The sequence below is a fragment of the Plecotus auritus genome (genome assembly GCF_963455305.1).
Source record: "Plecotus auritus genome assembly, chromosome: 7".
NCBI classification, from domain to species: domain Eukaryota; kingdom Metazoa; phylum Chordata; class Mammalia; order Chiroptera; family Vespertilionidae; genus Plecotus; species Plecotus auritus.
This window is the reverse complement of record NC_137774.1, coordinates 119,930,219-119,953,835: the sequence shown is the minus strand read 5'-3', so window position 1 is coordinate 119,953,835 and position 23,617 is coordinate 119,930,219. Positions and strand designations below refer to the sequence as shown.

The window sequence follows — 23,617 nt, the reverse complement described above, 5'->3', positions numbered from 1 at the left end:
GTAAAACTTTAACCACAGATATGAGCTGACTTTAACATTACTGACTTTTCCTTCTCAGCTCATTGTCTTGTAGAGTTAGGTGAAATATCTTAATTTATATATTAAACTACATATAATAGTATATGCTATTTTGTATATCAATCAACATATAAAAATGGACAAATATAAATTTCATTGATTCTTGGGACTTGACATTCATTCATTTAGCTATTCATTCAACAAAATTTATTAGGCACTTACTATCTACAAAGTACAGTGCTTAGCATCATTGAGATATAAGAATACAGACCCTGTCCTTGAGGCACTTACATTTTGTTATAGAGATAGAACATGCACATAAGTAGCTGTAGCCTAAGATAAAAACAAACCCATAAAATATTAGAAGAGAACCTGATATAACTGCTTTGGGAAATCAGAGGAAGTAGAGAAATCTAGCAGGGGGTTCAGGGAAAATTCATGAAGAATGTGGCATTTTGAGTGGAGTCTTGGGAGTTGGGCAGGGTTTGGACATGAAGAGAAGGTGGCAACAGCACTCACGAGCAGGTCACAGTGTGAGTGTGTAAGGGGCCAGAAGAGGTCAGGGCAAGAATGAGGAACAGTTAGAATGAATCACTGAGTGTCAGGAGAGGAATTCAGGAAGATAAGGCTGGAAAAAAATGTTAGGGACAATTGTATTGTCTTTATTGACAGATTACAAAATTTAGTCTATAATAAGAAGGTAATAGGGAACTATTGAGGTCTTTTTAAAAGGAAAACTTTTTAGTTTGAAATAAATTTTGACTTACAGAAGAGTTTCAAAGATAATATAGAGAGTTCCCAGGATGTTTCAATATCATCTAAGTTTTCTTGTTTAAAAATATAATTGTTTATGTAGTATTCTTATATTATGTTCCTATAATTGCATCCCTTTTCTCATGCTTAGTGTAGTATATGTGTTGGGTTTTTTTCTTACTCAGAAATGCCAAAGATTTGTCTTCTTTATTTATCTTTTCAAATAAATAGTTTTCGGTTTTGTTGACCTGGTTTGTCAGTTTTTGCCCTACTCATCAACTCCACCAAAGCTACCCTCCACGTATATTCAGTCTATGGTAAAACAAACACATGGTTATATCAATGTACAAATGTTATATCAAATAAAGTCCCCTGATCCATCTTTTAAGCAGAATGCTGGCCCTCAGTCTTACATAGTCACAGAGCTACCAGTAAGTGATTCTTTTGTCCTGGTTCTGCTTGGAATGTGATCGGCCATTTCAAAATAAAAATCTGTGCTTTTCTTTAACTCAAAGAAAATTGCTTCCATTATTTATTTCTACCTATCTATTTCCTCTGACTCTTTCTAGAACTATTATTAAATTAACTAGAGGCCTGATGCACAAAAATCATGCAAAGGGCTCAGCCCTCACAGCCCCGGCTGCCTCGGCTGGCCCTCGCAGCCCCTCGCAGCCTCCGCTCGGCTGGCCCTCACAGTCCCGGCTTCATCCAGACAGTCGTCCGGACGGTCGGTCTGCATGTTAGCTTTTTATTATATAGGATGTTTACCTCCAGATTTATCTCCATATCTCCTGTACTATCTCTTTAAATCTCTTGTCTTGTGCTCTAAATTCTAGAAGACTTACTTTACTATTTATTTATTTATTTACTTTGTTATCTTTTACTAATCTGGCTGTGATCTATGTCCACTGATCTACTTACTCCTCTTTATTTATTCTTTTAATTTGGCAGTCATATTTTAAATTTCCTATTCCCTACTTACTCCTTTTATCATAGACTAGAGGCCCAGTGCATGGAATTCGTACATGGGTAGGGTCCCTAGGCCTGGCCGGCAATCAGGGCTGATCAGGGCCTTCCTTCCTTTGTTCCACGCTGCCCCTTGGTAGTCAGCACACGTCATAGCAAGTGGTCGAACTCCTGAGGGGACAATTTGCATATTAGCCTTTTATTTTATAGGATATTTTAGGGATAAATATCCTCTCACAATTTTTTGAGGATACTCATTATGATACTCACTTATGTCCTTTGCTACTTGAATTATTTCTGTTCTTTGTTTGCTTGCCTTGAACTTTTCTCTTATGCTTTTAGCTTTCCTCAAATGTTTGGTGATCTTCAGTCCACTGACATTCATGGACAAAGAAATAGATTTGTTTAGGTGGCTCTCAAAAGCCCACTCTGTGGTGAGTAGGTCTGTTTCCCAAGGCGGTCTCCCCTGAAGCGGGAAGTCTGATGGGAGACTATTTACTTGACTATTACTTACTTTACTGTGGGCAGGCTTCACCTTAGAACTTTTGATGATGGTACTGCAGGGTCACATGGGTTAGGGACTCCCTTCCGCAGTGGCTGCCTTTCTTCCCCCTTCCCTGCCCATCATTCTTCTCTAAGGATCTGGGGTTACATCAGGCTCTATTCTGAGGCTTCTAGACCCACTTTCAAATCATTCTCATCAGGCAATTCACTTTCATTGGTCAGAGGTCAAAATCCACTGGTGGCCATTGCTCAAGGTAGAAGGCAGGACCTCACTGACTAGCTGGGTCAGCAGTTTTTAAATTAGCCTTAAAATTACCTCTTACTACTGCCAGAATACTTTCTGAAACACATTTGAATATATCATTCTCCTGCTCAGAATCCTTGAGTGGTGCTGATTTTATATAGAATAAAATCTGTTATTCTTTACAAAGCATGAAGATCCCTTATGGTTTGATATGGGTATCTGACCATCATCTCCCACCACTTCCCTGCCACAGACACAGGGAAACTCCCCAAATTCTGAAAGTGCTTGTGGTTTTTGTTGCTCCATGTGTTTGCATTCACCATCCTCTGTGCTAAGGATGTCATCTCTCCTTTACCTACTGGCAAAGACACCCACAACTGCAGATCTCGGCTTATGATTGCATACCTTGTGAACCCTTCTTTGGCTTCCCCTAGGTGTCAGGTTTGTGGGTCTATTTATTTAAACTATATTTTCCCATCACTCCACAAAATATGTAAAATAACATAAAACAGATACATGGTAATAGGATAAAATAAGTGAGACATACTAAGTTCAAAGGAAGACTAGAGGTAGAAATATAAATAATATTAAGTATTACATGACCTTAAGTTCTGTAGACTTACACTACCAAGAGATACACTGAAATTTTGACTCTGAGCTTCCTGCATGTCAAAGGTAAGAGGGAAACTTAAATGTTTATGAGTTTCACATTTTCCACAAACTATAAATAAGGCATTTTGCCAGTTGAGAGATAGTTTACTGTACTATAAAGGCACTTATAAAGGTGACTGGTAAACTGGGAAGTTCCTTCCTTTATGCTTTTATTGACCCTCAAATACAATTCTATGTAGTTACTATAATATTTTTGTACATTGATTCCCTCAAGGTGTGAACCATATCCTCATTACTTGGCCCGATGCTGGATGCTTCCTAGTCACTCAGTGAGTATTTGTTACACATACTTGATAACCAGACATTGATTAGGCCAATGTTTTTGTGTGAGTAGGTTTACAACTAGAAATTAATCATCATTTACACCCCTCATAAACATCATAAAGATTTAATCACCTGAAATCTTTATAATAATTATCAAAACAATTGTTGGAATACTAAATAAACACATTGCATGTATATCTCATTACTCCTGTCCAATCCTGTGGGTATTGTTCCTCATCTCAAAGTTGAGGAGATCAAGGAGTTAAATCAATCTCCCAAGGGTTAACAGTTATTTAGAGGCAGAATTTGAACTTAGCATAAGTGCCTGAGCCCAGCCCTGTAAATCTTAATCTTTGCTGTTGGTTCATGCTGTGGCATGTAGTAGATTGATTAGTACTTGATTACAAAATTCAGGAAAGCGGAGACTGTCTACTGGTGGAAGGGTCATGATGGAAGGACTTTACCAAAGTTCCTTTGTTCTTTAAGGTATATTCCAAAATATTTTCTGGGGAAAAGGCAACAACTATCAGGCAAATAAAATGCTGTAAAATTCAATTTCCATAAAGAATTATTAGGGGACACCCTAATGTAAAATATTTCCAGTTAAAAAAATTGAAATATCTGACCAGTGTTCATATATATATGAATATGACACAACTTTTTTCATTGCAACCAAGAAAACTTATAATGTTACCATTTTATTAAAGGGCTTACTCTATTTTAACTTTCACTGACCAATGTATGGTTGCTTCTTACCTGAAAGTTGCCGAAACAGCTTCCCCCTGGAAGGGTCACATAACTCACAAAGGGAGGCCCAGGAGATGGCAGCGACTCATACACCACCACACCTTCACTGGGGAATGCAGCCCTCTGCTGCTGCTTGCTTTCCCAAAATTCCTGCAACATTGACACAACGTTCACTGAAAAAGACAAGAAAAATATCAATTATTCAGAATGGACATACTCTGGCAAAACAAAATTTTATTTGTGGGGTGATTTTAGTTGTGAAAGAAACAAATACTACTTAACACAAATGTGTTTATTTCTTCATGAGTATGGGTCAAGTGGCTTGGTGCTCTAGTTCTAACAACATTGCAGTATCTTAAATTATCTTTACAATTTAATATCAAATTTTAAAATCTCAGTCTTTCTTCTTTGAAAATTTGCCTTAATAAACTTTGTCCAGACCTATAATTACCCAGGGCCCCTGCTCCCATTTCTTATAGATTCTTAAACCTGCAAAGTGAAAGCCAAATTTGAAGGTAAAGATGTAAGCAATGTAATTTTAACTGGGACTCGCCTATTATAAGGTTTAAGAGGAAAAAAGGCAGAAAGAAGAAAAGTCTTTCATGCTTCTCTCCACCCAATCTTAAGAATGAAAGGCAATTGTGTAATAAGCAGGAGGCTGGAAAAAGCCATAAGTGAAACTAATAACATGGAGACCTTGTTAAGGACCACGTCTGTTAGATGACTTCAGAAAACATAGTAATGGCTGGAGCCATGTGTTTTAGATTAAATGACCTGTGATAGCCTGCAGAATTTCCAGATCAAATTAGGTTGGTTTGTTTATCCTGTACTGCAAATTGAATTGTGGAAATTAACAAGGATAATAGAATTGTAGAACTTACAGGTCATGCAGGCAAAGCTCTGCCTAATGCAGGAATTCCCTGCTCAACACTACTGACAGATGCCTGTGCCTGAACACGTGCAGAGACCTGGTACTTGGCACACCTTAAGGCAGCCTATTTCAACTGCTAATGGTTCTGACTGTGAAAAGGTCCTTTTGGGACTGAGCTGAAATCTGCTTCCCTGTAAAGTTCATTTCTGGGGCCTCCTAGAAGCTTATCCCCTTATCCACATGAGAGCCCACCACATAACTTGAAGGCAGTGTAGGGCGTCTGTTGTTTTTACCTGCCTGCCATTTGATTCATTCCTCTCTTTGTGGAAATAGCAAAGGTTTTCCTTAAACAACTACTTTTCCTTCAACCATGTCTTCTCCAAGGCTGAGGGTGGGAATATGACCAAAGCCACATCATCTACCACCAATAAGTCCAGGAATTTTGTTGGAAATGTTAGAAGATTAGATTCTTCTTTTTTTCACTAGGGTTGCTAGGGTGATAGGAGCTAAGTGTGGTGCTGCCCAAGCAAAGGGAAATCAAATTGACAAGAAAAACCAACAGAGAAGGGCAGAACCAATAGATGGAGAAAGAAAGACTAAGTCCTGACAGCAGACTTTGAGCTCCTGCACCAACACGTTTGCTTTTTTCTTAAACCATTTTGGACTGGTGTCTCTCACTTGCATATGAAAATATACTAATACAAACAACTTTTGATTTCCTTAAGTTCTAGATTAAATTTTTTGTTTTGTCCTGGCCAGCTTTGCTCAGTGGTTTTAGCCTTGGGCAAACTACGGCCTGCAGGCCGGATCCGGCTGTTCTATCCGGTTCTCTTGCTCTCCCCTCTGCTCCTTTACTTTGAATTTATATTAGTTCACACAAACACTCCATCCATGCTTTTGTTCCGGCCCTCCGGTCCAGTTTAAGAACCCATTGTGGCCCTCGAGTCAAAAAGTTTGCCCACCCCTGGGTTAGATCATTGGCCTGAGAAGGGCTGAGGGTTCGATTCCCAGCAAGGGCACCTAAGTCCATTGCAGGTTCCCCAGCCCCAGTAGGAGTGCATGCAGGAGGCAACTAATCAATGTGTCTCTCTCACATCAATGTCTCTCTCCCTCTCTCTCTCTCTCTTTCTTTCTCTTTATCCCTCTCCCTACCCTCTCCCTCTCCTTCTCCCCCTCCTCCCTCCCTTTCACTCTCTATAGAAATCATTGGGAAAAAATATCCTTGGGTGAGAATTTAAAAAATAATTAATAATACTTTTGTTCTTTAAAGCATTTTTTGTGTAACATAGGGTCTATATGTCCTTTGACATTCTCTGGAATTTCCTGGATGTACTTCAAAATGCTGGGCGTGGTTATTTTTGAGGGAGTCAGGAGAGTCACATTGACCTAGAGGCAAAAACATTGCACAATCTCCTTTTAAACTGTTTCTAGAGCACCTGACTCCTTTACCTCATCCCTATATCACAGATAGTTTAACAGTATGTAGTCCAGGCAAATTATGGAGACATCTAAGGAATTGAAATCCCGTGTATATTTAAAAACTGCAGTGTTTAGTTTTCTTTCTTTTCCTTTTTTCTTTCCAGCTTTATTGAGCTAGATTGTGCAGTGTTTAGCTTTTAAGAAGTGGTTTGTAGAGAAACTGGGAAAATGGAAGACTACTAGAGGGGATAATTGAATTTAAATATAAAATACAAGTTGAAGTGGTCCAAGTGAGATTGGTCACTACAGAGCTTTTCCATTCGTTCAAAAATATTTGAAATAATATTTTCTACCAGTTAATGTAATTCAAAATAGATTTAGAACTTTTATTTTCTAAATTGTATTTCTTCTGCTCACTCCTTTCTTCTCCTCCCATCTCCCTCCCTACCCCCTCCCCCCCCTAAAAAAAAAACACACAAGGATTTTGAACTGGTTGATTTGTGTTTATACTTGCATTTGACTTCCAGAATTCAGCAGAGATGTCTTAAATATTGAAGCCTAAAACCAAAGCCCGTGCCCTGTTGCTCTGATAGTCAACAAAGCATATTAACCGCCATTTTAAGTAAGTTCATTGTTGAATGATGTTTAGCTGAGAACTAGAGTAGGAAGTTGAAGACTCATGATTATTTAGGTGAAATGAACACAAGAATTTTGGCACATAGAGCTATATGAATTAAAGAGTTTGAAGGTATGTACTCAGTAAAATTTCTGCATGAATAAAAGTAGCAGATTTCACATTTTTCATTCTGCAACCTTGGAAGATTTCTTTGATGCTTTTATGTATGTCATCACCTCTGAAGAGTGCAACATATGTCCATGCACACACACAATCCATCTTCCTATTTCTATCTCCTCTGGACGACTGCAAAACCATATGAATGGAGTGCAGAGGGAAGAAGTCCAGCTTGCTATTTGGAATTCCAAAGATCCTAATATCAGAGGATACTCTATTTATGAAAAACATGCTCCTCTATTTTTCTGAAGTAGCAACAACAAGGTTCATGGACAATATCAAAGTTAATATGAGCAGAGGGTCAAGTACTGCTAAAGAAAACCACCCAAGTTTGAGAATAGGCCCCACACAGTTTAGAGAACTGCAGTTGCACCTTCAATGCTCCGCAATGATCCTGCCTTCACGTAACAGAACAAACTTGGGCTATCAAGCATGTGATCTCCAAGCCTACATCTGGAGTGGCTCATCTATGCAGGTGCCCACTTCCACCTTAATTCCTCAAGTCTCAAATGAATTTGTGCTGCTTCTCCTGGGCATTGTTATAGTAGTCATTCTCTTGATCTATTTTTTAGATTTTTTTTCTTTATGCATTCCTTCTCAGCTGCCATAAGTATGCTTAAGATGAAGAATGAATGAATTAATTAATCAATCAAATGAAACACTCAATATTGGGGCTATTTCTAGCTACTAATTATTAAAATTTTCCCATTATAGTCAAACTGCTAGAAAAACATGTTATAATCTATGTTTTCTTATTTTCCATTCATTTTTAACCTACTACAATCTGGCTTTCCTCTATTTTATTCCACTGAAACTACTCTGGCAAGTATCACCCGTTCCTAATTTTCAGTCCTTATTTAGTTGACTTCTAACTGCATTTGACACAACTAATCAATTTCTTCTAGACAATCTCCTATCCCTAGGCTTTTCTAATAGTAGTCCTATTGATCTGCTTCTCTATATCTAATCATTTCTTCTGTCTTTCTAGTGGGTTTATATCCTTCTACCCACCCCTCATGTTGATTTGCATGACAATCTTATCCTTGTTTTGTTTTTTTACTTCTCTCTGCTGTTCTCCTCCAATGACAGAACCTACCTCCATAACTTTATCAACCATAATATGCACTGACAGTTCCCAAACATTCTCTTGTAACTCCAGCTTTGTTAATAAATACTTCCATTTGTATGTTGCACAGATTCAACATATTCCCAAACTCAGCTATTTTCTTTTCCATCAACTCTTCTTTCTCCCGAATTACTTAGAGCGTGATGTCACCTAAATCAGAAATCTGGCAGAAACCTTCATTTCCTCTCTCTCTAGTTAATAAATGCCCAAGATTTGTCAATTCCATATCCTGACATCTTCCATAGTCCCCACTTCTTCTCAGTTTATACTGCCTTTGCTGCATTGGCTCATAGCTCACCAAGTATATCACAGTACCCTTCTGATTCCAATCATCCTCCCATCCAACCCATCCTGTAATTGTTTCCAGGAAAATCTTTCTGAATCCCATAGCTGATCAAATCACTCACAGCTTCTTAAATCCTTCTGTGAGTCCCTCATTACCTACAGGATAAATAACTACTTGGCAAGGCATGGAAAACCTTGTCTTGATATTCTTTCTCATTCCAAACTTCTCTCTTCAAGTGACCTTCCAGGTTTCCACACTCCCATGCTTCTTATGTTACTGGATAGACCCATATTTCCAGTCTCTCCTTGGAGTGCCCTCTTTCCACTGTCTGTTGTCTTCTTTAATGGCACTACTCATTTTTTTTTAAGATTTGCCCCCAGCATCAACTCCTAAAAAATAAAACCAAAACCAAAAATGTCTCTAATTCTTTGCTACAGAAACTGCAGTCCTCTGAGAAACAGCCTGGATATCACTTGGGAACTTGTTAGAAATGCAGGATCTCTGGTCGCAGACAGGCCCACTGCATCAGAATCTGCTTTCTTAACAAGATTGTCAGGCAACCCGATGCACGTTGAAGTTTGAGAAGTCCTGCTGTAGGAAAAAGTCGTTATTCTCACCTCCCTTACCATGTACCCATTATATGCCAGGCACTGTGCATTTTCTCATTTAATCCTTACAATGTTCCCCGCAAATAGGTTTTTATCATCCACAACTTATAGATACGAAGTTCAAGATGCTCAGGGTACAATCACACAGCTACTCAATTTTAGACCTGGGATTTTAAACCTAGTTCTTGCCTGAGTGTATAATATATACTCTTTGTTTATCCTGAGACACTTCTTAATTATGATGGAATTTAAGTTGTTTTCATGTATAAAGAGGCAGTTCTCTTCAGAGGAAGAATTACACCATTTTCCCCACAATGTCTGGAACATAGTAGGAGCATAAAAAAATGTTAGCTGAGTATTTGAATGTTGTCAGAGGAATGGAAAATATGCTGCATTTGTGAGGCTGTTGGTAGGGGAGGCTCTTCATAAAAATCACTTCACTTAGCTTTTCCCACGGGCTATTTTTCTGACATTTGTTCTTACAAAGTCAAAGGAAGCAAAAGCTAATATTTTTTCATACAAGTGATATGACATGTTTCCAGCTTGGCACTGTCACATTGAATGAGCAGTGGATAGGTATCCTGATGACCAATCTTCAGCCGGCACTTGGCTCTGGTTTAAAGCAATGGTATAAATACACCCACTGATTATGTGCTCAGAGGGGGCTGTGACTAGGCATCCCATTAGAGTACCTTCTTTCAAGGAAAGATGGCTCAAAGAGAGACCACAAGAGAAACAAGAGGAAATGACAAAAGACTGAGGAGGCTGTTGACAGAGGGGCATTAGCTAAAGTCAAGGTCAAGCCTGTGTGATGGTGCCCTCTACCTCAGGGCCAGGAAGCTATAGTCTGGAACACATCATTTTTGGTCAGGCATTATTTCTCCCAAAGCTTAGTAAAGTTCTTTTTGAAAAGTTTCTACTTTGTCTCAATGGACACTAAAAGAAAATGTCATTATTCTAAGAATCATATATAATAAAAAGCTAATATGCTAATTAGACCAAACAGCAGAACGACTGTCCGGGTGACCTTGGGGCCCAGGCTGCAAGGGCCGAGCCCCTTGCACAAATTTTGTGCATCGGGCCTCTAGTAATAGCATAAAAATCCAGTTCCTTTTTGTGAGTAAAACACCAGAGCTTCTTCTCCCAGCCATCATCTGCAAGCCAGTAAGAGGGTTCTCACTAAGTACCAAAGCTTTCAGAAATTTGAAGTTCCTAGCCTTAAGAACTGTGAGAAATAAATTTCTTTTGTTTAAGCTGCCCAGACTATGGCATTTTGTTACATCAGCTCGAGCTGACTAAGATAAATCTCTTTGGCAGTTTTAAATATTTTGTGTACTGACGCCAAGACAATTTGCAGTTTATAGACTATTTTGTGTGGCTATTTTCTTTTTCACTGTGTTTTGAAATTTCTTCATGACAGATTTTTCAGAGTGGTAATTAGATCCCCAAGCAAGTCTCTCATAAATGATGTTTTCATTTTCCCCTTCTTCAAGCTTTCTTTCTGATTATAAAGTTCAGCACTGAGGGATTCACAGGAGACATTTGACCAATGAAGATATCCAGCAATGTTAACCCCTTAACCATCCACCCTTTGACTCACTTTAGCAGGAATCCTCCATCAGCTTCAGGAAAGGCTAAATCTATCAAGTCAGACTTGGCCAGAAGAATGAAACACCTCGTGATAGTTCACACTGTAGAGCAGTTTTCTGGAAATTAACTCACAGCAGAATGTAAGAGTCTAGAGGTCAGGGACTCTGGTTCATTCTTCTCTGGAGCTTCCTTGGTATCCAGCACAGGGATATTCATCTAGAAGCAGTTCTTAAATTCATTTGGAATCTAAGAAAATTCCACATACCCGAACAGTTTGAGTGCAACTCAATGAACATATAGAAGGTAAGTGAAGTCACTATGGTTTGTGGAGAGATCAGCACTTCCTTCTGGAATGGCAGGTTTCATGTATAAACCACCATGGTGCCCACACAGCATGGCTATGGTGGTAGCAGCCATTCCTCAGCTGGAGATGGTGGAGTATGTGATGGATGAAGCCTGGTCAGAGGAGACAAGTGATAGCTAGTCACTTGACAGGTGGGGCTTTACCTTCGTAATAAGTAGGGCTTAGGAAAACCCTGAGTGGGGGATGATGAGTACTCTTGCCTTACAGTGCCCCAAATAATATATTCACAATATAATTAGTGAACAAAATGTTAAAGTGCTACAATATAGAACAGAGATTGATTTTAAAGTGATGTTTGAAACTTAAAAATCGATGATACAATAATTAAATCAACAGAATGAAAAATGTAGATGAATTCGGGCTGAAAAGGTCAGGAAAAATCTGCATAAAAGCGGGGGCCTACACTGAGCCACCTCAGAGACATGAGATGGAGACCAGGATAGGAGAAGAGAAACTGTGCTCCCAAAGGAGAGAGGGTGGTATTTGACAAAAAGAGTAAGAAAACTACTAATGCCTCAGCTGAGGAATTGTATAAGGGAGTGATGGGAAAGGGTGCCATGAGGAAGGGAGTATGATTTAATAAGAGACGGGTAAGGGGACTTAGCTCCTTTTAATGATTGAAAACGAACCCCATTGTCCTGGGGTCCCAGCTATACCCAAGAGGGAGAGAAAAACAGGAGCAGAGAATGCCTTTTCCCCCTTGGTAACATGCCATGCTGTCTGTGGTGGTTCCATCCATGAAGAGGAAGGGCCCAGACACTTACAGAGAACGTGTGGTTGCTCTTTTGCATTTGGGTTATCCCAAGAAGCATGTTTCTCACGGAGGAGCTTGGGCAAAAAAAAGTCTTTTGTGTGGAGGAGGTGAAGCAAGCAAGAGAGTCTTGCTTCCTGGAAAGAGCACAGAGTCCCATCGGAGAAGGAAATCAATAACTGGCACTCGGAGGGCTTTTATCCTAAAAATACAGCGCTTGCCATTTTCACAGATTGGACACAATGGAGATGCCAGTAGGGACACATGATCGATGTTTTCATATGGAATTCTGCAAATGCAGTGGATGCAAATGCCCCATGGATTATGGAGTATGTCACAGAAGAGTCCTCAAATAAAGGCACTGGTTCAAACACAATAAAATTCATACCACATCTTGTCTTTCCACCTTTTATCAACAGGCAGACAATTTGTTTAGTAGTTAAAATTATGGACTCAGGAGCCAGAATGCCTGGGTTTGATTCCTGTTTCTACCAGTGTCAGGTGCCAACCTGACTGCTCCAGGTTTGTCTGTAAACGCAGTACTTACATCACAGGGTTGCTGTAAGGCTCAAGATGGAAAATGCTCAGAATAGAGCACTTTAATATAGTAAGCTCCAGAATGTTAGCTATTATTTGTGGTAAGAGATGGTGAAGGAAGAAATGAAAAGGCCTACTTATATACTTGCATGTTGCATCTTTGAAGTGGACTGTTCCTGGGTTAGAAACCATATCATTAAACGTTCTAAAAATAGGCGGTAAGTCTGAGAATTCTCTAATTGTATACATTGTGCTATTTAATTTATTTCCAAAATATGTGGAGAGTTCAGAGATCGAAAAGAAAAAGCTCTTTTGATATCACTCACCAGTAAAGTCAAAACTTTATTATAGCCAGAAAATGGATGAAATGGTACATGTCTCAAAATTGGAAATATGGATGTGTATCCCAATTTTTTATTTTCTAATGAATGTTAAAGGCAATAGACCTGCTCTTAGCAAAAACTGCAGAAAGTATCTAACTTTTATTTTAACTTAATGTTTAACAACTGCTTATGCTTCAAGAAAGTAGAAATATTATAGTTCATTGCCCAGTTCAATTACCTAATATAAGTCCTTCATGGAAGACAGTCATTTGTCTGCAAAAAGGAATCATAAAAGTATGTTATAAATCTATCAGAAAAGAAGAACCAATTTTCCTTATGCCTTATGTGAAAAAAAAAATCCTAGCTGGGTAAAATGTACCCTGCCAAAAACAATTAAAGACAAATTGAAAAGGCTACCATTTAAGGATACATCATTAAGAGGCTTTCTCGATGACTAACATATTTTCAAATTGATTTTTTGCCTCTAAACAGATGGATTTATGTTCTGTAATATAACCTTCAATTAAATTAGCCTTAGCAGATGATATTTTAAAGTTAATTAGTACTTTCTATGCTGGCAATTTAATCATGTAAAACTTGTTCTTGCCAATGTGATAGTCTAGTTTTGTTAAGAAAAAAAACAAACAAACAAGAAAAGGACCCCCAAATCATTTGGGTAAAGCTCAAGGTACGATGCAATTTGCCATTCATGCAAAATGGGTTGCAAAATGGGGTACCTTTGCATTGTGTGCTGGGTGGTGAACCACCAGCCAGCTGTCTAATTATTTATAACCATCCTCAGGCTTTGCCAAGTTTTGGCCACACTAACGGAATCTTGCTGACATGGCTCGCATGTTGGGCATGATGTGTCGGAAACTTGGGCCCCTTTTTCTTTTGTGTAGACACTCTCTAAAGGTGGTCACAGCCACACAGCAGGACTGAGACAGCATGGAGTCCTGCCTTGTTCCCAGCAGAGAAACTGTCTTTTGGGCACGCTGCCGTCAGTGCCCAACTCCTTCCTTCAGCAGCTGGCTGTGTCTCTTCTTTTGTTGGCTTTTTTCTTTTCTTCTCCTCTGGTCCCCATCCTCTACCCTGAACACTTTTCAAGGGAATCATGATCCTTTAGTGTTTTACAAAGTTAAGCAAATTCTCCAAAATATGCAAGAAGTATATCATTCTTTTTGGTTTAATTTTCATTTTTAGAATTTAAAGTTGCTGAACTTTGGTGGGAAGAAATTTAAATTAACATTCATTTTTCTATATCTTGGAAGTACATGGTGATTTTTTAAAAAAAAGGCAGAGGGGAGAGAATATGAAGGGACAAGAGAGAGTTGCAAAGACAAATGAGAATAAAAAGTCATTAAGTATACCAGAATTAAACCTCAGCAGCAAGCTTGAGTTCCCATGTGTGGAGTATATGTGCACCATAGGTAAGATGATGTCTTATATATCACAAAAGCTATGTGAAATAATAACCTGATGTAATCTATTTAACCAATCAGGAAGACTGTATCTTCTCGTGTTCCACTGGGCACTGATAATGCTCTGTATTTAAGAGACTTTGTAGGACTGTTGATTTTGGATTACCAACCAAGGACCAAACAAATGGAAAAAAAAACATTACTTCACTGACCAGTTCTGTTTAGTTAAAACAGTCAAATCTTTGCAAACGTGGCCTTACGCATATAACATATCATCCCCAGGAACAATCATTATAAAAAAAGCTCTTCAAAACCCTGCCACAGCTATCTATAGAGGGTTTATGTTCAAGGCACAGAGTTTGGGCCAAAAGAGGATGGTGCAGGGCCTTTGGTCACTCACAGTTCAGGGAGGGTAGACCCTGAGGGTATGAGGATTGGCAACCTAAGTCACCGTACCAATGTGGTTGGTATATAGGATGATTCAGGCTGTTCTACCAAGGCCAACCGGAGGCAGTGCTCCAGGGAAGTCGCCGGAGGGCTGTGTTTATTTCTGAACCCCCTCTTACTCCATGCTCCCCCAGTCTCATCTGACTGTCAGATTAACCCTGCATGCAATTAGGCTGTGATTAAGGTGTCAGTGGATGATGAGTTAGAAGGTCTCAGTACAGTTTATTTCCTCATAAAGAACAGACCCTGACAATAGGAAAAATCTTCCCCCATTTGTGAGAGAGGAAATCAACCAACCAACAATCAGAACAGGTCTGTTGGGCACCTGCTAGGTACTGGTCCCATGGGAGGTAACTTAGGGGTTCCATGGAAGTGCAAGCTATGACTTTGCCCTCCTGAGATTTCCAACTTAGGTGTGGACAAAAACATGCCAGTGAGGCTATAGCTCACAGTGCAGAGCCACATGAGAGAATATCAACTACACAGTACAGGCCAAACGCCAAAGGAGTGGTGACTAAATGATGGGTTCCCACAGCTGCCTAACAGGATGAGATCAAAATAGGGATCAACTGATTATCATCGCACCAGGGAAAAAACCCAAACCATAATTCAAACAGCATTCCATGGACACCAGAGAGAGAATGGAGAGAACTACAGGGAGTGTAATAACTGCCTATTTTGTCAATATTAAACTTTCAATAGGATTCTCTTTATTTCTTTTTCTTTTAAAATAAGATTGTTTTAACTACCTTAGACTAAACTTACATGAGCATTTGAACATGGAGGAAAAGAAATGAGTCTTTGGGGTTAAAATTTCACTGTGAAGTGTATTAAATAAAGAAGATTCTTTTATGAAAGGCTTCTAAAGTTGTCTTACATTTCTTAAATCAATCTGTAGCACATAATCAGTAAAACCGTATCATTTAAACAGAAAATTCATAACTTAGAAACTCACCCTTGGGCAGCTGTATCCTATTATGGGCTGTAACTTAACACATGAGTTTCAGAAGTTGTTAAAGTTTGAGTTCAGGCTAACAAATCTTAACTGTTAAAAAAAAAAGCCTATGTTAAGAGACAGCAGACCATAAAGAGGCACCTGATTTGATCACCGGATGAATGTCAATCACATTTTATTTTGATTTGTTAAATCTTATTTATACATTGAGAAATAAATGTACTAGGACAGATATGGCCATTAAGTGCTCAAGAAGCTACTTAGTTTTTTTTCCATTTAAAAAAATTTTCTTCTGGGGCTGAGACTTTCAGTATTTAAACTCTGCCAAATGTGTATTTACTGAAAAAAGGAGAAGGGTGCTTATCCCAGTGATATCTGACCTGAAATCTGCATTTTCAAATAAAAATAGTTATTATCTCAGCATAAATTTTCAAGTAAAATTGGCATCAGTACACCAGATGTCCACAGTTCAAATTATTGTTATTAAGATGTAATCATTTTTCCAAAATGAGCTAGTGAGCAGTGAAGGTTCTTTTAACCATATTCTTCCAGACATACTTTACATGGTGAATCCAGTGCAATATGTGTAGAGATTTTACTGCACAAGCACCTTCATCCCTTACATCCTAACCCATTCTTTTCTGATGAAATGCAAAAAGCATACATGTACCATTCAATTTATAGATTTTAGATAACTACACTAAAAAGCATGAAATGGAGAAAACACTTGACTCTTGAGGATCTTGCTCTTTCGCATTGTACACAGCCAGACTCATGATTACTAAGAGGTTTTTAATAGCTCTATAGTCTGGTCTAATTTTTCCAAAGGGAAAAAAAAATACTTTTTGAAGTATTCACCTATCTGAAATAAATAAGACCTTTTATGCAGAAAAAATGTTTCCCCAAATGGAAGAGTTAATGCACCTCAAATATGTGAGATATTTCCTTCTAATTGTGCAATGTTTATTAAAGGGTCCATCTTATTTTTTTCATTATACAATTTGGGGAAACATGCTGGTGAAATCTAACATGTCACTTTATAAATCAATACTGGAAACAACACATTCTCATGGCTTCAGTGACAACTCAGATAGCTTTTTAACAATCTGCTTGAGTAAGTTTGTCTGATTTCGGCCTTCAGACAGTGAATGTGGTTTCTCTCTACAGGCATGTTTACATTTACAAATCTTGCATCTTGCCTGAATGGGTAAAATAATTCTTGTTATTTACCCATTTTTATTTATTAAAAAGCTGTAACTGTCTTCCAATTTAGTATCAGGAAGTGTACCTCCTACAGATGTCAATATAATCTTTTCCCCACTACAACAGAAAGCCATAAACTTCCAGAACTAATCTAGGATCACTGTTAACTCCAATGGCTCTCGACTGCCTGCATGCCAGGGTGACTCCACCTGCCTCAGTCTTGCCTCCCCCTTCCCCAATGCATTGTTTTTGTATTGCTTGATCTGCCTTTGGACAAGCTGTTCTCGCTCCTCAAAAATGCCCTTCCCCTTTCACTCTCTGTCATACTGTTCAGATGTGCCTATTAAATGGGTACCCTCTACACTTCCAGAAGAGTTCATTTCAATCCCTCCTGTTTTCCTAGAAGATATTGCCCTGACATGGTCATTTAACACCTGAGAGGCAATGTCTGGCAGTGACTAAAGGCGAGGAGTTGGAAGATAGAATTTGAATTCTGGCTCTATCACTTATTAGCTGTGTGACCTTGGGCAAGTCACCTTAACCTTCATGAACTTCAGTTCCCTCACCTATAAACAACAATACCATATATGCATTACTGTGAAGGATTCATGTTCCTAGTATCATGTCTTTCATGAGTTCTTGGCATCCTAGCATTACAAATGAAGAACGGTCCCAAAGATCGCAGATAAACATATTGTGTTCTTGTAATTTGAAGAGTTAACACTCAGAGTAGAATCTGACAGTGCAGCCACCTTGAAATCATGGGTGATTTCCTTTGAGAAAGCATGTGAGGAACTGTCAAACAGTGGCAAACAAATAGGAAGCTCACACACACTCTCTTAAAAGACCTGACAGGGGCTGTGTTTAGGATAGCTCATCTTTGGTTGTGACACATGACACGAAAAAAAATGAGATGTTGCAGAAAGCCACAAGTGGAAGGCAACAGGGAGTTATGCCCTAGTATCTGCAAAGATACTGTCTGGTGGTGTGGCAATTCCCAGTGCTTCTTGTTACACAACGGGGACATTCAGATAGTGGGGAACAGTCAGAGACAGCTTAAATGAGCAATCTTTAAATTGAGAGCCCACCTTTTGAAAACGTCTTTCCATTGTTTTTCATTTGAGATGTAAAATAGGGAAAAGAGAAAAAACGTTGTTCTATGTTAATGAATAAAATACATAAAGGAAAGAAAATGAACAAATTACAGCAACAGCCAGATGGACACCTTGCCTAAAACAAATGAGGGATTTAATGAATTGCAAAATGCCACTTGGAAGGCCTCCTTGGCTGAGACATGCATTCAAATTTTATTTATTTAAATGACTAACTATCCCCATGGGCATTAGTCTCAGACCAGAAACTCTGGGTGCTTTTCCTCACCAATGTGCAGAGAAAATTCAATTTACTATTGCTTGTTTTTTATGAAATCACAAGCCAACTGGGGGCAAGAAATTAATAAAATGATCATTTATATCTCCTCTATTCTGTTTCTAAAGAATAAAGAGAAAAAACTGCCTTTGCATTTATAGAAAAGAAATTTAGAAAAACACGTTTACAGTGTGTGGGGGGTTTTTTACGCTCCTTTGTTCAACTGTGCTGGGCTTTTAAAATTCTTGGATTGGCTTTTCATGTTGCAGGAAAGTAAGGTAACAATTTTTCTTAAGCAATTGGCAGTGATGTGCTTAAGTGCTTACCCTTTTCTTCTGCAAGGAAGAGCCTGGGCCAGGGTTGGGGGAGAGGAGCCAGGAAGGACAAGGAGAGGAGGCTACTCAGAACCTGCCATTCAAGGCTGGTGGCAGCTTCCTATAGGCTGCGTAAAACAGGAGGGTGGTGGCAGCAACTTACAGGTGTGCCAAAGAAAATGAGTCCGTGTGCTAAACTCTGGCACGCACACAGGAGGTTGCCGAGGCATGGCAAAGGCCCAGGTGGACTTTTGACGTCCTGCCCCAGAAAGTAGTAAGCCTGTTCCCATTTATGCCAGGAGCATGGTGAGTGGCTAGATGTTTTGATGTTATAAAAACTCCTGGTGCAGAAATCTGCCACTTGGCTCACTTTCATTTGGTCATTTTTCAGATTAGAAACACCTGAGGGAGAGGATGGGCAGTAATATTCACACCTTTTAAGCAATGCAGGCAGTTGCAGAGTAGCAGCCCATTCTAGGGTCAGCAGGCAATGCTATCTGATCAAATTTCTGTTCTATGTTAATGAATGAAATACATACAATAGGACATTCCTTTATCTTTCCATATAAAAGAGTTCCTGCAAAGGCCTAGATGACAGAAGGAACATAATGTATGCTTTATTTTAACCCTTCTTCTATTTTATTCTCTAGGCTAAACTGTAAACAATTTTGGGGGTTAATTCATCTTAAGAAGTGGGCCATGATTTCAGATTAAACTTCTTAAATTCACAACGAGCTCAATGAAAATTTTCCCCTGTATTTCTTTTTACTGCTTCCACTATTCAAGCCCTCAGCATAAGACCCCCTGGTCTTATACAATTTATTCAAAGCTCTGGGCAGGTCAAGAGCCCTTTACCCTTCACTGGTGAATTCAGGGCTATTGTATGAGGCACACATTCTTTCCTTCCCTTTTCACTTAAAGAAACATACTAAACCTGAATAGACTCCAGGCTAGACTAGGGTAGAGAGTGATTTTATTAGTCCTAACATAGCTATTGACACATGTTTGAATACAATATAAGGAGAAAGAAAGAAAGGAAGGAAGGAAGAAAGAAAGGAAGATCTTTTATGTCTTAAAGGGAAAATTAGTTATAATTTAATTTCTAAGAAGAAAAATGTATAGAATAAAATGGCCTAACATTTCTTTTTCTTCATCACATATGAGAAATACAAACTAAAAGGACATCTGGAAACTAACATTATTCAGCAATCAGAAAGGAAAAATCCAAGCCATTGAAGTTTTGATGGAGACAAACATAGCAAGATTTACAAAGAAGAAAGCTGTAACCTATTGAAGAAAAAAAAAAAAATCCATATGCATTTTACCTTTTGGGCAGATCCATAGCAAAGTTCTATTTCAGAAGCTCTTTGTAATATGAAACCCACTGTAGATAAGATACAGGGGGAAGATAGTCTGTTTTGCAGCAGCAGGAAATCAAATTGGTTCCAGAAACAAAGTTACATGACAAATGGTTTAATAGTACTGCCAGATTTGGAAAGCTTGATTGAGTTATTTTTCATAATCATTAAAAGAAGATTTTTAAATAACTTTGCCATAGCTGTTTAGATTTTTTGGAAGGGAAGGGTGTTGCAGAGGTGGGAAGACATCTAATTTCATTGGCCTTTTAACTAATGTGTTATAATTTGTTATCAAAATTTAAGAGCTCAGTGGTGATTTATTAACTTTTGTTTGCAACAGAAAAATTCCAGACAAGCACAATACTTGATTTAACATAATTAATATATATTATTAAAGATTAAACAGATTAGCAAGTATATATTTTATTACCATATGCAAGTTATTTTTAATTTTAACCTTAGTAGCAGTCTGTTTTATTTTACAAAAGCATCTGGAAAAGTTCATTAAGTCTTAGGTGAGCCTTAGATTTTAGGAGAGACTTCTAAGCCGTTAGCAAGATGTATCACTGACAAAATAACCCGGCAACTAATACCCCGTAGGTGAAATGAAATGAAATGAATTCATTCTTCTGACTGAAGTCAGGAACAAGTTAAACATCACTAGACCACAGCACACGACTACAGAGATTTAGAAGAAATCATATTTAAATAGGATGTGACTAGATGTTTAGGACTATTTTCTAAAAAAAGTAAAAAAACTTTTCCCCCTTCAGTACTTACAGTCTTTGAAGACTAGAGCTGGGTCTCTGTGAGGCAGGACTTGGGCAATGATGTGTCTCAGGGATTCCAAGGTTCTGTCCATCTTGGGTCTGCCTGTGTGAGCCTGCTGCACAGTGTCCTCATGCCTGGATTCTTGCAGTCCTGGACTGAATTTGTGCAGCTCATTGATGCACAGGATTACCAAAGAATCCCTTTTAACATCTGCCAATCAGACATTTCCCAGACTCTAAAGACCCCTCAGGGGGCCCTCCTCCCAGGCTCACTTATCTTTGTTGTGTGCTGAGCTAATTAGCTCTAAAGGCTGGCTGACAGGCAGGTTTCCATTGCTTCCTTCTGTTAAACACACCCACCTACAGGCTAGCTGGGGAAGCTCCCTAATCGTGGGAACAGCTTTCCTCTCCAACCAGATTTTGCCTGAATGGCTTGCAGCTTTCTGACTTGGATATTTCTTTTGGTCCCCCATCTTCAAATGTGCTGTTCTCAGGCATGTAGAATCAAGAAGGTTATTTCTCAAGGAAATTTCCTTAGTAACAAAGGAGATTCCAGCTCAAGGCTTCCAGCTCATTATCAGTATAATCTAAATTCTTATTTGGTAAAGAAATGCTATAAAGGTTGTGAATGTAGCCAGGCACCAGATTATGCCTCTATTTGAATTCAGGAGCATCTCTTTGGAAGCCTAGTTTTTAGTCCCCCTCCCCCACTTTTCCCATCCCCCGGCCCAAATTATAGTCACTCCAGTCTGATGAGCAGTGGCAAACAAAAACTCACCGACTGACTTGCGGCTTGCCTGGGAACTTTGTTTCCCTATTTATCCTTCAAGGCAAATCATTCCCAAGATTGACTTTAATGAATTCTGATATCATTCACTTCCTTTCATTTCATAATAATTACTTCTATTAAAAATTGCAGGAGAAGCAAAAAAAAATATTGTTCAAGAGAATACAGGTAGTTATTAAAAGATCTTAAGAAAACAGATTCTTTTTCTGTTTATACCACTCACGGCATTCATCTTTCCACAGGAGACATAAATATAAGTCATGAGCTGCCAGTGCGATAATAAGGATTTGGACCAGATGTAAAAGAAAGGATTTTAATGGCTACGACCTACCTTAGTTGTTGAAAACTTGTTGAAGACTTCTTTACTTTTATTTAAAATATTTTCCCAGAGTAGACACAAGAGTTGCTTTCCAATGTTCTTTCCAATTTTCGAATTCCACAATTATGTTGTATTATATGATTAACTGAAACCAGTCCTTTAAAGTCTATAAAAATAAAATGTTTTCCATGTGACCAGCTTCTTCAGCTAGTTGGTAGAAGGGTGGTGGGCTTAATAAAAGGAAACCGAAGGAATGGGCTGTAATAACAATTCTTATTATAATGACTGTCGGTTAGTAAATGCCCACAGCGAGTATATGCCACACACAACAGACATGAGGCTGCCCCAGAGTGCACACCTATTATAAAAAACTTGAAGGAAGTAGCATTTCATGTTAAGAAATGTATTTAGGGTCCCAAAGTAAACTTTTCATGGGCGTACCAAATAGACAATCATCAATAGTTTTGCCATCAGTTTATCATTTAAAGGGAAATTGGATGGTTTGTAGACAAACTGTCCCCCCCCCCCCAAACAGTTATACACTGATTGGACACAAAGTATAAATGAATGTAAGTACTTTCAGTGTGATATTCAATTGGAAACCAAAATATTTAAGTTTCCCATTAGGGAAACATGAAAAATACGGAATTCTCAAAGGACTGAGACTGATAATATAAAAACAAAAATTAGAAATGATTGATGCTGGGATTTCAATCGGTAAATGGACTTTTTATGGGCTTAAATTTAATCCCAATGTTACATAAAAATATTTCGTTGTGTAGTGTAGTTTTAAAATAGTAAGATCTAGAATTTGGCTTTTGTTATCTGAATTACTTTAAAGAAGTCATTCAACTTCTCTGGGCTCAGAGTCCATATCTAGAAAATTAGGGGGTTGAGCTGGAAACTCTCTCTCAGATCTAACATTGGTGATTCCATGGCTATATTGCAAATGAGCACAAATATTCTCAAATGTTTTCTAGCTTTCTGGAAAGTCATATATTTATTTCCTAAAAGCTGGACTGGTCTTCAAACAAATCATTTCTATTCCCCCTGTCAACCTCATATCCATGCATCAATATGACAGACACAAGTGAATAGTGTGATTTCAGAGATACCGCTAATGCTAACTAAAATGTAAGGCTAGAATTCATTAAATGAACCAATCTTCAACCTCTACAAGATTTTTCTAAAGAAGGCAAATTAGAGAACCACAAACCAGTTTGCAAAGATAATCTCATAAAAATATCATGTTCTTTAATGTTATATTTTAAGAAATGAAAAAAAGAATTCTAGGAAGGAAGGTTATACAACATTACAGTCTGTTACTATAGTTTCTTTTATCTAAATTAGGCCCTTTCATTCAACAGTTTTCTGAAACCCTTTTTCTTCCTTGTCTGCCCATAATGACATAAAGATGTCTCATCTTAAAGTGCCATTGTGAGACAGTCTAGAAAAATTGAGCAGTTTCTCACCATTCTCTTTGATGGAAGAAATTGAGAAATCCCTGGGCAGTGTGTCTATAGAGTGTCCCCCCAAAATTTATACACACATTTTGAATAATTATATTGATTTTATTTTTTAAAAATATATTTTTATTGATTTCAGAGAGGAAGGGAGAGGGAGAGAGAGATAGAAACATCAATGATGAAAGAGAATCATTGACTGGCTGCCTCCTGCACGCCCCCACTGGGGATCAAGCCCGCAACCCTGGCATGTGCCCTTGACTGGAATCGAACCTGGGACCCTTCAGTCCACAGGCCACTGAGCCAAACCAGCTAGGGCAAGGCAGTGTTTATTAAAATACATTTCATTTGCAAAATTGAGCTATCAGCTGTTAAA

At 38.4% G+C, this 23,617-nt stretch overlaps 1 protein-coding gene across 1 annotated transcript in view; it reads right to left on the bottom strand.

The window, feature by feature from the left end:
- The window catches only part of LIX1 (limb and CNS expressed 1), a 47,622-nt gene extending 26,654 nt beyond the window's left edge, over positions 1-20,968 (bottom strand). Inside the window, exons 1-2 of the mRNA XM_080679228.1 lie at positions 20,683-20,968; positions 4,178-4,341 (exon numbers count right to left, since the gene is read on the bottom strand). Of these exons, the coding sequence (XP_080535354.1) occupies positions 4,178-4,341; positions 20,683-20,764 (246 nt within the window). The 5' untranslated portion in view covers positions 20,765-20,968. The remainder of the gene's footprint in view (positions 1-4,177; positions 4,342-20,682) is intronic.
- Between the last annotated feature and the right edge of the window lie 2,649 nt (positions 20,969-23,617).